General features: G+C 40.6%; 1 protein-coding gene and 1 long non-coding RNA gene across 2 annotated transcripts in view; one reads left to right on the top strand and one right to left on the bottom strand.

Annotated features, from left to right (window-relative positions):
* LOC142774536 (uncharacterized) overlaps window positions 1–16460 on the bottom strand; it is a 117258-nt gene that overhangs the window by 57673 nt on the left and 43125 nt on the right. The gene's annotated exons all lie outside the window — the stretch shown is intronic.
* Window positions 1–16460, top strand: part of LOC119180811 (endoplasmic reticulum metallopeptidase 1) — a 62941-nt gene that overhangs the window by 7057 nt on the left and 39424 nt on the right. The window contains exons 2-6 of the mRNA XM_037431946.2: window positions 5070–5197; window positions 6609–6714; window positions 9014–9160; window positions 10453–10545; window positions 14864–15097. Of these exons, the coding sequence (XP_037287843.2) occupies window positions 5070–5197; window positions 6609–6714; window positions 9014–9160; window positions 10453–10545; window positions 14864–15097 (708 nt within the window). The remainder of the gene's footprint in view (window positions 1–5069; window positions 5198–6608; window positions 6715–9013; window positions 9161–10452; window positions 10546–14863; window positions 15098–16460) is intronic.

Here is a 16460-nt window from a genome sequence, read left to right as displayed (position 1 = left end):
GTGAAATGCCTCCAATAACTCTCGCGCTAAGTGCCATTGCTTTTGCCTATTATCTTGATCTTGCGAAGCCGAAGCTCACATCTGCAGACTATACAATGCACAAATAAGTGCGATTTTTTTTTTCTTGAAGGTAATTCATGCTCTCAAGCTTGGTTGTTGAAGCAACGTCCTGTTTGGCCCACATACATCTTCGCACACGACAGCGGTATTCCATATACAACACCTGTCACAACACAATACCTTTACAATCGCACCTTGTCCTATCCTTTTTAATCAGTACAATAGCGTATGCATATGCAGAATTGACGACAGTGGTGAAGAGCTAGTTTTGCTGAAATTCCAGCCTCAGCGTCTGTGGTGTTCGAGGAGAAAAAAATTATCATCTTGTTCGTGAAAAAAAAAAAAAAAGAAGAAACATGCAAGTAAAATAATTCAAATTTGTTCTTTGAAGTGAGAATTAAACCCAAGCCGTCTACATGGCAATGTGATGTAGGCCAAACGCTTGTTGGTACTTATCACTAATAAACAACTGTTAAAGTACAACACAAAATGAGTACTTCAACATAAGCAACATTGCATAATACAACAAAAGCAAAGGTTTTATGAATTATGTTCTGGAGGGAACGTGATGGGGTGAGATTGGGACGCAAAGATCCCAATAAATGAAGATTGATGCTGTTGCTCTTTACTGTAAAATATCTCCTTCAATTGCAAGTTACAGTGCACTGTTCACAGATGCATCAAATTCACATGGCGTAATTCCAAGGTGCTATGTAATAATTACAAGAAAGAAAATGAAGGAGTATGTTATGTGTTTCAGTAATTAATGCTAATTAATGTGCAACTAGTTATCTAATTATTTTAAATATTCAGCTTTAATACTTGCACAAAAAAGATTGATGATTAGGCCCAAAATACATGCAGTTTTTTTTCGGTACTCATTTCGAACATGTATTCATTTCATTTTTATGCCTGATAGTGTCACGTTATCTATTACGAGCTGGAAACAGACCAATAATCCCTCGCATACTACCTGAATGCATCAAGTCTGCCAGAACTAGACCTTCGCTATGCATGAAGGAAAGACGTGAAAATTCAAGGGCTCATTTTTCTGAGGGCTATTTTTTCAAACGGGTTATTCGAAGGTCGCAGGTTCGGACCTTGCCAATGCAAGCTATGTTTTCATCCACTTTTTTTTTTCCTTAGATTTAAATTGCATCGTTGTCTGTTACTTCTCATTAATATTGAGTCTACAAAACAAAAACGAACCCTTAAATTCATACGCCTTTCCTTCAGTGAAAAATAAAATAGCAGATAACTAAACAGAAAGCGAAAAAAGTTGCAAAGCATAACAGTAAGTATTACGTAGGAATAATATAATACGATTACAATGCAATACATAAATGAATGAAAAGTATATTACAGCCACAATACAATTTCATAAATTATACGTTATATATTCAAAGCACGTGCATGTGACAGTGCTATGAAAAGGCAAAACATAATCGAATTAACCCATTTGTGACCGATGACAATTAAGTGCAGACATCATGAGATTTTCTAACGGTAGGACCAATGACGACTAGACTCATCAACAAAAATAGGAGCTATATCTGCTGTATTTGTGTTTTTCTATGCAAGATGCCTCACTGCTCCATGTTTTTTCGGCATCCTCCTCCTGCGTCTTGCATTTCATCGCATTGCTGCCTCTGACAACGTGCATTCTCTGTCTTTTAACACAGTTTGGAAAATAAAATAAAGCTATTTTACGATGTAATGGCATTGCTTTATTCAGACAAAGAAACTCCACAAAATGAGGGGAAAAATTTTAATCATTTTCTCAAGTATTCCTTTTTTTTTTGCCAATCGCGAAAGGGGTGAGGGGGCCATGACACGGTCACCCAACAATTTGTGGTTTTCAGCGAAAACTAGAATCAGAATGTCTATTATGCATTTCGAAACATTTCAGTGCGCAACGGGCCCTTGAAGTTTGCTGCTGCAAATCCCAGCCATCACTGGCAACCGCCATTGTATAGTGGCTGCTAGCCACTGTAGTCATTGCTATCATGCCTGTGGGGTCATATGCAGCAAGGAATGGTGTCATCATCACAGTTACTACCACAATTTTCTGTCACAGTTCGAGCCCCTGCAAATCATTCAAATCCAGGGCCAAGCAGAAAAATGCTCAAATTTCTCTATTTAATGTGCTGCTGACCACAGAAAAATATTGTTTGCCAAATGCATACGGCTGCACAGCCAGCTGCTCGTTACATCATTGCTCGCGAGTGCACCACTGTTTGCAGAATCTCGGGCCATTCACGTATTTATGAAGATATATTGAGTTAAACATTGAGAGCTCGACAAAATGCAGCCAAAAGTATCACCAGTTTTTGAGAATGCTCATGGATTAACTCACACAACTAGGATTATGATTGAAAATTGGGTGTCATGTCCCCTTTAAAAACCACCCATTTTTTTCCCCTGGTAGACCATAGTTTAGTACCATGCACGTGCAGGTGCGTTCAATAAGTCATTTTGAACCACCTGTTCACTGCCGATGGCAGGGCCATTGGAGCGAACCTTTTTTCCTGGGTGTGGTTCGGCGAAGCATGAATAATGAGCCTGACCTTATGCAGGGACATGCCCGGATGAATAGCCACAGTTCGCTCCTATGGTTACATTTTTTGCCTTGTTTAAGAGATGCAGTGCTATCACGGTGTGTGACACACACGCACACGCGCACACACACACACATATATATAAAATGAAAGAAGTGTGTACACTTCTTTCCTGTATATATATCAGCTCACAACACACACACACACACACACACACACACACACACACACACACACACACACACACACACACACACACACACACACACACACACACACACACACACACACACACACACACACACACACACACACACACACACACACACACACACACACACACACACACACACACATATATATATATATATACACCTCTCTGTGGCGTGTTATATAGTGTACACCAATTGTTTATATGGCACATTTTCGCTAATACACAGTAAGACCTCATTAATTCGAAGGACCATGATAAATCTTCAAATCAAGCGAGTTTTCGAATTAACAGAGCTTGGAATTATTTAAAGTAACTGCAGTGCAGGTCGTTTGCTGTGCCGGCTAGTTAGCTTCTTCAAGGGTCATGTTTTATAGCAATACCAGGCCGCAATTTCACCACCACAAACAAGGGGGAACGCTGGACCTCGCTGCTGCCAGGGAGAAAGAAAAAGCATCACAATTTAACTGAAATGCGCTCTTGCGAAAAAAAAAAAGAGAAATCTTCACTAAAAAATAGCAGTGACATGCGTGCAGAGTGTCGTCTTCCCCTCGCTGCGTCATCACGTCGTGACTCGACCATTTGGCCGTTTTTCTAGTAAAATAAAGAATTTAATAATGGATAGTGTTCCGCCAGCAGTGCAAGGGTTTTCATGAAAATTGCTGGAGTAAACGGCACTCGGAAGTTCGCATGCATTGCGAATTTCACCAGACTGTTCTGTATTGTGTTCTTTTTTTATTCCCGGAAAGAATGCGTAAATCATGACGCGGCGACATTGCGAGAAGTATGCCACATGCTGCCCGTGTGTCCTCGCTGTTTTGTGAAGCAAGTCTTGGTTTCTGCAGGCGCACATTTCAATTGATCATGAAACCGCTTTTTTGTTTTTGGGGGGAATTTTATTTTTCAACCTGGAATCGTCAACCTTGGCGTGCTTCAGCTGCCACTCATTAGCATTGCTGCAGTACATTGCTTAGTGGCTCTTTAGGGCTGTTGTTCTCGCGGTTTCGCGGCGTAATCAGGATCGCGAATCGGCACACTGCATCCAAAGTTTTCGAATTAATCAGACTCGTGCTAATTGCCATTTAAATTATCCACACATACCTGCATTGCAAAATACGGTACCGCTGAAATACTTCGAACTAAGCGGGATTCCTAAATCCAAGTTTGATTCAATGAGGTTTTACTGTAGTATAAACTAGGTGTTGGGAAAGAGCGAGATATATTGAGCTTTAGATGACTTCAACCTCCTGCACGGTAAAATTGTCTTCATTGAACTTTAGCGTGCAGTGTGGTGTTGCATATGATCATTTTCCCCAAAACACTAACAAATTCATACTTGGCTGAGTTAATTCGGAATAAAAATTATACTTTCCATATAACTTGCAGGCAGCATAAAAGCAAAAGACTCCTTGAAAGTGGTTGTGCCTACAGCAAAGTGACCATATGGAAGAACAGTACACTGCAGAATAATGTTAAATGTAGACAAATGTATTATGCAAGACATTCGCTTTATGCTAAGCTCTTTGTTAGCTCCTAGTTGGCACAAATAGCAAATACAAGTGGTGTTATACACAATTGTGTGCATAGCATCTCTAAGGGTTAAAGAACTTACTATTCTGAGAAGCGAACAGTAAATGCCAGACATTTCGGTTTTCTGATAAAGGTATTTCACAGCACAATCATTCAATAACTGAAGACATTGTGTAGTAGTCACAGCATAGGGCAGCTGGAAATGAAGCGTAATACATCACAGAAATGTGAAGAGCATAACGCAGCTGTCTATTCATTGGCCAGGGGTGGACACTTGGCAGGTCACTGCCGCAGGTGTTCGTGCGTGCCTGACTTTAAGGGCACCCATATCTTGTCAGCAAGCCCTTGAAGTCTATGAGGCATAAAGCATCAGTTTAGAAGCTCATTAATGCGTGAATGCACTTTCACTGGTTTTGCAGGCCAAAGAAACTGAGTGTCTTAGGTAAAATTGTAGGTATCTACATCAGTAGTTCCGTCATCACCTTTTTGTGGGGTTTGCATGCATGCTTCTATATTTTAATCATTTTATGTCAGTAAACTCTCAGTTGATGTCTAGCGCCTGTCCTGTTTACGTGTTTATTTCTGTCTATTTCGTTACACTTGCTAAGATGCACAAGTTGTTCACAGAAAGGCTTCAGCATTTGTTGCCCTATTAGGCAGGGTTATCCTGTTATATTCATTTGATGCCATCCCACCACTAACTCATTCAGGTGCCAGTGATGATTCCATTGGCTGTGCCATAATGCTGGAGATCCTTCACGTCCTTTCGAGGAGGAAAGAACCACTGCCCCATCCCGTCATTTTCCTGTTTAATGGAGCGGAAGAAAACATCCTGCAGGTTCGTGCATACATTTTTCCTCTTAGGCTTTCTTTTTTGTTGTTTCCTAGTGTCTGCAAAGACAATTGGAGCTGTCATTCTGCCAGTATCTTCAGAGTGCACACAATGATCTGTCAGCAGAGACAATTCATCTGTCTCCTTGTCAGTGATGGCAGGTCACTTGTAAATGTTGCTGTGTCCCACTTCTCCGAGCTAGCTCACTGCCTGCCATGCCATTGATGGCACATTGCCAGCTATTGATGGCACATTGGCCATATAAATACACTCTTTTGAAACTTCCTCTATCTCTTACCAACAAAGCAAACATGCAACAATAATACATAAGCCATATTTCTACATTTAGGAAATTAAGCTGCAGTATGAGCAAAAATGCTGCTTATATCAAATTTGTCACATTATTTTAGCAATGTTTTTGCTTCATTTGCTCTTGGAGTACTTTCATTGTTTAATGTAGGCACATTTGAAACAACAAATGTAAATATATTAGTGGTGAAAAAAAAAATTGTGGATTTTATAGAAAAAGCTAAACATATTACAATTTTTCAACAATATGAAAAGTAAATGAAGTTAAAGCAAAAATGAACAAACTATCATAGTCATGAAACAGTGGGGCCTTGATTTTAAAGAAAAAAACTGTTTTGTAGTAATTGCTCAGACCAGTAATAATATATAAATATTTAGCGTCACTTAGTTTTACTTTGGTTCCCAAAGTGTACCACCTTCTAGGCAGCACAAAATATTTTTCCAAAATATAACACCTTAATAATTACTTTTTCCACTTACATACACACCCACACGATTTGTGAGAGCATGATCAGAAGTGGTTGAAAATTTACTGGATACTTTTGATATGGAATAACACACACACATATAATATTAAGTGGCTTCATTGACATTATCATTGTATAGAAAAACATACCCAAAAAGGTGTCTGTGGGAAGTTGAAGTTGACTGTAGCTAGCGACTGGCAGTGTTATTGTCACGTAGCAGTATATATATACACATGCACTTCACTGACATGAGGTCCAACATACTAGTATAGCTATTAATGTAAAGCTGTAAAGAGTGTGTAAAAGCCTCAAGTCTTGTGTTAAAAATAACAGTAGTCACAATGTCGATCTTGATACAGTTAATCTTGTCACTCTCAATTTCTTGTACATAAGACTTTTTGTGGTGGGGATTTTCTAGAACATTTACTTTTTTTTTATATGCTTTTTGTTCAGCAGTCTCCAGCTGTAATTCCTTATTTGCTTTTGGCAACAGTAGCTATTATATGCTGTTCTGTTCCTGACATGAACCAGTGCTTCACAGAAGCTTAATTATAACAGGTTTTATTAAGGTGTAGGGAAAGTTTTGAATGTTGCTCAGCTGAGGCAATTCTTCAATCTTGCCTCTCTCTTTTTTGCATTAGGGCTCACATGGTTTCATCACACAACATAAGTGGGCAAAGGAGGTGGCCGCCTTTGTGAACCTGGAGGCCTGTGGTGCAGGGGGCAAGGAATTGCTCTTCCAAGCAAGTAAGGTGCTGTTGCGTGACTCCCCTTAGTAATTAATGAAAGGAGATTTTAAGGGCCTGTTTTTCTTTGCTAGAAACAATGTTGGTTAGAACAGACAAAAAAAACCAAGGACGGCATAGGGGATCTTATTTGTAGTATAATTGTTATGTCCATACCTGCGACCTTCGAATAACACACGTCCGAAGTGCTACCAACTGAGTAACAGTGGTGGTCATCTCCCTGTCCAATTTAAATTGTTTTTATATGTGCTCCTGTGATGTGTTAGTCAGCGCCGCTAGCAGTCATGACAGGTTTCTTTAATTTGTAGCCAGCGGTAATAAAATTTTTGCTGTTCACAAAAGTTTTTATACCGATTTCAAATATGTATTCAGTCTTCTGGTAAGTTGCATAGTTATTGTTTTGTGCCGTGGCAGTGTGCAAAATATAGCTCTTATTACACAGATTTTCTGCCACTAAACATTTATATTTATGAGTCATTTTGGCTCGTATTGCCCTGCATTAACTCTAGAATACAAGCAACTATAAAAGTGTGTATAGTATACTTAAATGAACAGAAAAATTATAATGTGAGAAGCGTTGAAACTTTCAGCCCATGTTGGTTGCTTATTTGAAATTAATGATAATTATATAAATTATAACATGTTTTAAAGGAGATAATTGCACTCTTGGCATGTTAAAGATTATGTAGGAAAAAATGCATCTTGATCTAGCCAATAGAAGTACCAAAAACATGCTGTCTATATCTAGAAGTTGCCAAAAACTATATCTTGTAAAAACCGCATTTTAAATGTAAAAATGGAAGCTGATCTGTACGGCAATGACGTGCTTTTTAAAATGGTTTCTTCCATCATGAGAGCTTGGAAAGCATGGTTATTTTGAGAATGTGGCTTTGGTGAACTCCTCATCCGAAATGCAGTGGCAAGCAGCCAGGGGACAATTTTCATGGCACTCTTGACAATGATCACTTTTCAAATTTCTATAGCTACCTAGTGCTCGTTGAAGGCAATTTCCGCTTACTTCAAGTATAACTACAACCTGCACCTTTGTTGTTCTAAAGTAGAAACACTAGACATGTGGAAGCAAATAAAAACAACAAATATGCAATTTTAAAACATCTCGCCTTCCAAAATTTGCCAGGCCTGCGTGCAATGCTCAGCACAGTGAAAGTTGAAAGAGCAGCTTTCTTGGAGCCTTTTTTAAACAGTGTTGGGGCAACAGCTACAGGTACACCTGCACAGCATCCTCCACAACATAAATCCTAATACTTTTGTGAAGTAGAGAAGCAGCCACTAGCCAATTATTCATTCTTCAGAGGAGCGTGGTATTTGCTACCATAGGTCGGCAAGCAAAAGAGGAACTCACTAGGACTCAATCAAGTAATTAAGATATTTTGCGCTTTGGAATCATTCAGACTCACACTTACCGAAGTTTCCCTCAGCAGGATTCCCTCAGAGTAACACCAACAAAGAGTTTCTTCAACCAGACACAAAGTTTCGAAAATATTACTGGCCCAGACTCGCGGCTGGGTGACTCGCGGATACGAGTCTGGGTGAGTCGACTCATGAGTGAGTTTGCCGATACACACCTGTGAGACATTATGTCAACTTTGTTGATTCCGTGGCTCATGACGAAGAAAAATTAGGGCTGAGCCTTTTGTGATAAGATGGAAGCATTCAACGACCACTCATTATGCAGTTCACGATTCACTCTACCAACTGAGCTACAGGCACTATAGCTCTGTTGGTAGAGCATCGGACACATTTATGCGAAGGTTGGCCCTTGCCAGCAGCAAGTTATCTTTTCTTCTCCTTTTCTTTCTGCATGTTTAGATTACCTTAATTACTATTATTACTAGTTATTATTACTAGTATTATTACTAGTTATTAGTTATTTTGGGCAAATTTATTATTGAACTTAGCATCATTATTATGCCTTCAATCATGTTCAATTTTCACATAAAAAGAATAAAATCATAGGCTCCAAATGTGTGCAGTTCTTGGTTACATTCATTTTGAAACAACAAGAGCGATACTTTCGACGTCTGTTCTGGAATGCTGTGCATCGAACAGCTCGTCGAGCATTGTACTGCATTCACCAAAGTAATCGATAACAGTTATATGCAGCATACTGAGATTTAGTCGAGACATGTCAATTATGCAGAAGGTTTGATTTATTAAATGAGCAATGTACCCTGCTCTCTTCTGAACTCATGTTGAAACAGCTAGCATAAAAAAGTTGCATACACAAACGTAGCCACTGCCACTAAGGAGGATATTTGAACCTTTTGTCTTTGTATTAGGTCCCAGTGACCCATGGTTGGTGAAGGCGTATGTGGATGGTGCTATGAGACCGTTTGGATCCATCGTTGCGGAAGAAGTTTTTCAAAGTGGCCTTATTCCGTCTGACACAGATTTTCGTATCTTCAGAGATTTTGGAGGCATACCAGGCAAGGCACTCTTTTGTGCTTCTGTTAATTGCTTTTCTAGTAAAAACGTCACCATACTGCCCAAGCAAACTCTGAACGCAGCTTCGTTTTGGGGCAAGGCTAACTGTGCTTGGAGTTTCTGCAAAGTGTCAACTATGCCATAAATAATAATTTTTGTGAAGTAGGACAGCACCCATTACATCATTATTCGTCTTTCTGTGGGTAGGCGATGCACCCGCCACACATCTGTAAGGTATTTACGGCTGAGCACTTTGCAGTGGGTGGGAAGCATTAATCCACACACTGATTGCAGAATTAGTAACGTGTGAAGACTGGTTGTCATTTTACTCTTCTACCATACTATATTAGATAGATTAACACGATTGCTTCCCCGACCTGACACCTATTTTTAGGCTTCTTGGCAATCAGTGTGAATCCACAGCATGGCTCAGTGGCAGAATACTCAACTGCCATGCAGAGGGCCCAGCCTCAAACTCTTTTCGATGCTGGCTTTTAAGCCATCAACGGTGACGGCGATGCCCCTCAAGCTGCACTCTAAAATTAAGCATGTGGTTCGGTTAGTGGATAGTGTGTGACACTCCCTTCAGCTAATGCTAAGCCAACCACAAGCCTGTTGCTGTCATGAGACACTAATTCAACTAGTTCAGTTGGACACCAATTCAATTCATCTTCTACTCAAGTTTCAGCTGGTCGTTTAACTTCAGTGCCAAGCAGAAGAAGGAACATCTCGAGGTCACAGAGAGCTGAACAATATTTTTCACCGGACGCTCGCACAACTAGCTGTTTGTGCCTACTATATTTACTAGAGGGAACTCTGGTGCTACAATCGCTCAGCCACCATAGGAATGATGGGTAGTACACGGATTTCCCTTATCTTCTTGCTTGCGGCTTCAAATGCCCTTGTGGCTTTACTTATTTGTCTTGGTGTTTGTTTCGGATAAATGAATTGATCGTTGCTAACATCGTGGGTCAGTTTCTATTGATGAGCCTAAAAAAGGCCAAAGTGATAAAGTTGAACAGTAAAACATTTGCTGAACTTGATCTTGCAACAAACCGGATTTAGGCCTCACAAAGCCAAACGGAGCCGAAATTACCAAGTTTCGACAAATCCATTTCTCCTACATAACATACAGTAATATCATGGGCATAACAATGGGTGAAATTTCATACCAATTCTTCCTGAATATGCTGCTACTTACTACTGTGGCTTTACTTGCAGTGCTGTGCATGTAGAATTTTTTCGATGCCTAGAATTCATGCTTCATATTGTCCCCGCTACTATTTATCAACAGGCCTTGATTTTGCCTTTGCCGAAAATGGCTATGTGTACCACACAAAGTACGACAACATGGACTACATCCCAGATGGCTCAATTCAGCATGCAGGCAAGTGAGCTCTTTTTGTTTATGTTTTGGTGCACTACCAAGTACAACACGGACCATAAAAACGAGAAACACAGGATGAAACTAACAAATTAATTTATTTTGAGCACAGACATACTTATATACGAGAAGAATGGAACACAAAAAGGGAGAAATTCAGTGTTAAGAACAGTAGAAAAAATATACATAGAAAGCATAACCAGGTGTCAAACAATGTAACCAATATGTGCCAAGAGTTATGTATGCGATGACATGGTTTCACACAAAATGTTATATACTTCCTTTTGTAGAAAGTCAAGGAGAGATACCAAGGGCATTTGAGAGGGGTAACTGAACACACCTTTCGCTGATATATGGTGACGTAGCTTTGTTCAAATTAACTTTTTCAAGTAAATCTTGTCAGCACATGTGTAACCCTTAACATGTGTCAGTGATACTGTTTGACACCCTGATATGCTTTCTTTTTTTCACAGAATATCCCCCTTTTGATGTTCCTTTCTTCCTCATGCACGATTCTGTCGAGGCTCAAAATAAAGTACATTAGTTGTTAGTTTTCACATCACCTTGCGTCATCACGCTGTCGTACCTGGCAGTGTATCAAACACATGAAGACGTACCAATTAGCTACCATTGCAGCCTTACTAGCTCTTTTTGCTCCTGCATGCTGCCTGCTTGCACCGTACAGCGTACAAACTTGCGTAACAGGTCTGTGGCTGAGGCATTGAGCTGCTGCGCAAAATGTTCATGGTTTGATTCTCACCTTTCTTCTGCTCCATACACAGGTAAGAGCATAATACATACAATAACTTTTTGTGCCCAGTGCACGAGAAGGAAATGACATCTGCTCCTCTGTTAAAGCCAACATCACAGCAAAATCATGCAAGGCATTTATTCGTTATTTTTGACTGTGTCAAAGTAATTCTGACATGAATGTGCATGAATTGTTGTGAACAAAAAAAAAACATACAAGATTAGACTACGCAAATGAGGAAGAATAAGTAAAAGGGACATGTATTAACTAGACTATTAAGTTTTACCGAAAAAAATGTAGCAGTCATAAGTTGGGCCCAGATAGACAACCTTCAAATTACATGTCCAATGCTTTACTACTGAGCTAAAACCGTGAGTGTTCCTCTCACGCATTTATTTCTTTGTACCTAATATATATATATATATATATATATATATATATATATATATATATATATATATACCTTGTACTTAAATGCTTTGCACCTATTTCTTAAGGTAAAAAAAAAATAACTGATACTGCCATATGCGTTTCTTCCCCTCCCTCCTTTCCCGGAAAAAAAAATTCTTGGATACGGTCCAGTTTCAGATTACCTTACAATTTTCTGACAAAAACACATACAACGTGGACTAGAGTTCATTCCAGAACTTAAACTGCCACCAGCGATAATGCTGAAATCTTTGACGGCACATGTAAATGCTAACGTGCTTTACAGTTTGGCAGATTACTCAATGGTTGCCGACAGTTTTTGCCGCTACCAGTGTAGATTCTTTATTATAAGGTAGGAAAAGAACGCCTCAGCCCGCACTATAGGATTTACCAGTGTACCGTGTGAATTGTTTGTAGTTTGCCTCTTTCATTTCCCGAGCACAAATTTGCTCGATTTCATCTTGAACACTCCCACTGCCGCATTGTTCAGTATGACATCCCCTTCAGGCACGCATCATAATTCACTATCAACAAATGTGTCAAAATCACATAAAATAATGCAGAGACACTCAATATTACATTGCAAGAAAGAAAATGAAGTAATATGTTGTTTTGTGTGAGTTTTGACAACTAGTGGTAGTTATCATGTAACTAAATACTTAGTCATTCTGCAGTCAGTCATGTTTCATTTTGACATGAAAACAATCAACTCTTAGGCTTTGAATGTTGTGCAAGTAGTTTTTGGAAGCATTCATTTTTATAAATAAAAGGTAATACTTTTGTCTAGGCTAGTGCGAATAGTCACTTTTATGTTCGAAGTGAATTCGGAGCCAATAGTGTTTTTGGTTGAATAATTTCGAATCGAATTTGAATAGAATATATCACGTATAAAAAAAAATGGGCATATCTATCATGACATAACAGCCTGCATAATATTGATACATGTAGTGTTGAAGTTGCAGTTGAAGACGCCGTAGGCAAGTGCGACACAATTGGTTCTGAGCCTGAGACGCTTCAACCTTTTCTATATCTAGAAGCGTCCTCTAGTTGACACTGACACCAACACGTACTAACATGAATTCCCAGCGGCAAAAGCATCGTCTCGGTGCATCAGATCAGTGAACGTGACGTAGGACTTTAGGCAGGAAACATGCACAGTCTCAGTAGCTGGTGAGGTGGACAAAGTCTTGGGAGTTAGTGGCGAAATCTCATATGTGACTTCGGCAACTCGACAAAGAAATCAGTAAGGCTCTACGTAGTGCGGCAGGAGTTTTTCACTCAAGCCAACCCGACGCAAAGGCAGCCAGAGCAAGACCAAGGAGCCAGGGCTGAAACTCACGTTATAATGGTGACTGTCGTAATGGCGCTTTTGGTTGGCCTGAGATGCCAGAAGTCGATCACGGGCAACGCGATGTGCCGTCGCCGCACGATGGTGTTGTAAGTGCAAAACATGATTGAGTTTGCCTCAGAATGAAGTAGCGAGTCGAGAGGCAAGAGCTGGTCATGGCCATACAAGAGATAAAACAGAGAATAGCCATTAATGTCGTGACGGGACTAATTATAGGCAAACGTCACGAGTGGTAACATGCAGTCCCAATTTAGGTGGTCCTCAGACACGTACATGGATAACATGTCCGTGAGTGTACAATTCAAGCGCCCAGTAATTCCATTTGTTTGCGGATGATAAGCCGTGCTGAACTTGTGAGACGTTGCACAAGAGCGGAGAAGGCCATCGACAACTTTCCAAAAGAATTATCGACCTCGATCAGTCAGCAGCTGACACGGGGCACCATGGTGTAAGATGATTTGGTGTAGAAGAAAGTCAGTGACATTAGTTGCACAGTTGGTAGGAAGGGCTCGCATAATGACATAACGTGTCGTATAGTCAGTCGCTATGGCCACCCACTTGTTATCTGCAGACATACGACGTCGGGAAAGGACCAAGGAGGTCCAGGCCGAAACAAAAGAATGGTTGACTGGGGATAGCCATGGGCTAAAGGTACACAGCAGGAGAGAGAAGGCTTTTTTTGGCGTAGGCAGAGTTTGCAGGAAGTGACGTAGCGCCAAACCGAGCGGTATAGGCCAGGCCAGAAAAAACTTCTGCGCACACGATCATGAGTTCGGTAAACACCCAAACGCCCAGCGGTGGAAGCATCGTGTAATTGCAAACGGATAGTTGAACTCAAATGCTCAGGAACGAGGAGCAGTTCGGCACCACGTGCTGTCATATTGCGTCGAATGGTAAAACGTCATGCCGTCATGCAGAACAAACATATGAAGGGACCCGTCCCGTGGTGTTGAAGTGAGGCATTGTATAAGGAATTGCAAATATGCATCGCGGCGCTGCTCGTCGGTGACGTGTACAAAGTCGTTGAGCGACAAAACACAGGTACCTGAACCACTTTCGGTGATGTCAGGTGGGTCGACGGGATAACGGTAGAGGCAGTCAGCGTCCATGTGTAGCCATCCAGACTTGCAAGACACTGAAAATGTGTATTCTTGGAGGCATAAAGCCCAGTTGCCGAGGCGCCCCGTAGGATCTTTGAGTGAAGAGAGCCAACATAAGGCGTGATGGTCTGTTACCACAGTGAAATGCCGTCCGAACAAATACAGGCGATACTTGGCAATGGCCCAGACAAGGGCTAGGCATTCACATTCTGTGATTGAGTAGTTGCGCTCTGAGGCTGAAAGAAGGCGGCTAGAATAAGCATATACACGATTAAGCTCTCCCTGTTGCTGGGACAAAATAGCGCCAATACCATCGCCACTTGCATACATACGGACTTCCGTGTGAGCAGATGGGTCAAAATGACCCAGAATGGGCGGATTCACAAGGCGACTCGTAAGCGTGGAAAATTCCTGAGCTTCCTCAGATCCCCAACTTAAAAGGCTGTCCCTTTTAAGAAAACCGGTGACATGACGAGCAATTTCTGTGAAGTTTTCAATAAAGCGTATGAAATATGAATACAAAGCCAAAAAACTCCAAGAAGCCACTTGATCTTTTCCAAGTAGGCACCACCAGAGGAGAGCATGTTTCTTGCAGATCTTCAAAGGGCAAAAGCTGGTTTCACTTTTGCTGGCAGAGCACTGCAGGAGCTCCACTCTAGCTATTTTTTTAACCTTCTCTATTTCAACACCCAGGTGACAACATGCTGGGACTCATCCTTAAAATCCTGGAGGCTCGAGAACTCAATGAGGGCAGCAGCTCGCTAGGAGGCACCGGAGACACGGATGTCATACGTGCGGTGTACTACGACTTCCTTGGTGTGTTCATGGTGACCTACTCAGTGTCTGTGAGCAGCATCGTGGTCAAGCTCATCATCGTCATCTCCCTCGTTTCCATGGCGCTGCGGATGAAAGCTTCTGCTACTGGCGGTGAGTTATTTGCTGGGCTTTATACCATACATACCCGCACATAAGCTGTCCCTGTGAATAGATTATTTTTTGTCTGGGCGCCGGCATCTTGGGCTGTTAAGTCAGTGCTTTCCTGTTTTTGTATATTGCAACGTGAATTGATAGCGTCACGAAATATCGTAGGCACCAACCCAAATGCATCTACCATTACCCTGTTCGTTTAGCTGTTAAAGATGCAAAACACATAGGTGAACAGTGCAATATGGCGGCACTCAAACTAGTCCATAAATACCCACTTTCTGGCACAAAAATATAAAACTAAAAATTAGAATGTACCTAAACAATGGCCTCCAAGATTGTGTTGCGTTGCGTGTGCTTCGTCACTCGAACACAGTGTCGCAGAAGACGATCGGCTCTGGGAGCACGCCAATGATGTCAGCTCATTCGACAGTGATTAGACATTGAATAGCTAAGTGAAAAGTTGATAGCTGTCACCAGCTTTTTTTTTATTTTCAGTTATCCATTGCACTAGCCGTTTGCCACTACAGTGTGTTAGTGTGTAGCTATAGGCCAAACTCATGTGTTACCCAAGCAAGAGTTGATGTACAAAAAGTGCCACTTATTCTCGAGTACATACGGGAGTCATATAAGAGGAGAAGTGAGTTTTGAAAAAAAATTTCTATATTAGTGGGGTTAAGTTAATGAAACTGTAGATGCAGATCCTAAATCAAGTAAGTTTTTAATGCGGTAGTGTTTAAGAGTTCATTTTGCAGAAATTCCAGCATAAATGTCCACGTCGTTTGATATGAGCAAAAAGCTATCTTGTCCATGAGCAGAAAATCAAGATGCAAATAAAATAATGAAAATTTTTGGTCAAGCACAAAAACAGTTGGTGGCAGAACTGCCAGAGAGCTGGTCCAGCCAGTGATGTAAAATAAATGGATGCAAATATGAGTGAACATTTCTTGCTTTAAACGCTCTATGATAATCAAATATCATTTCATAAACAACTTTAAAAGAAAATAAATTGCATCATCGACTAGCCCAGCTTTTTGGCAACCTTGCCACATATTTTCTTTTTGTGTTTGACAAATAGAAATCGCCAGAAATCTACATAATAAATATAGTAGAAAATGTTTAACTAGCATATATTACTGTTAATAACTTGCTGAGATTTGAAATCTGTAGAAAAAACACAAATAAATGCATTAGATTTGATTCCGTTCACCCTAATAATAGAAAAAAGCCAGGACTGTGCTGCACAGTCACAGCAAAAGCTGGAAGAGTGGCCTTTCAGAGCCTTTGTTGAACACTGTTAGGGTAATTCCTACAAGCACACTTGCAGAAAACCCACTACACCATAAATAGTTGTAGACTTGTTATG

Source organism: Rhipicephalus microplus, chromosome 10 (genome assembly GCF_043290135.1).
Source record: "Rhipicephalus microplus isolate Deutch F79 chromosome 10, USDA_Rmic, whole genome shotgun sequence".
Classification (NCBI taxonomy): domain Eukaryota; kingdom Metazoa; phylum Arthropoda; class Arachnida; order Ixodida; family Ixodidae; genus Rhipicephalus; species Rhipicephalus microplus.
This window is presented reverse-complemented; position numbering and strand designations above follow the sequence as displayed.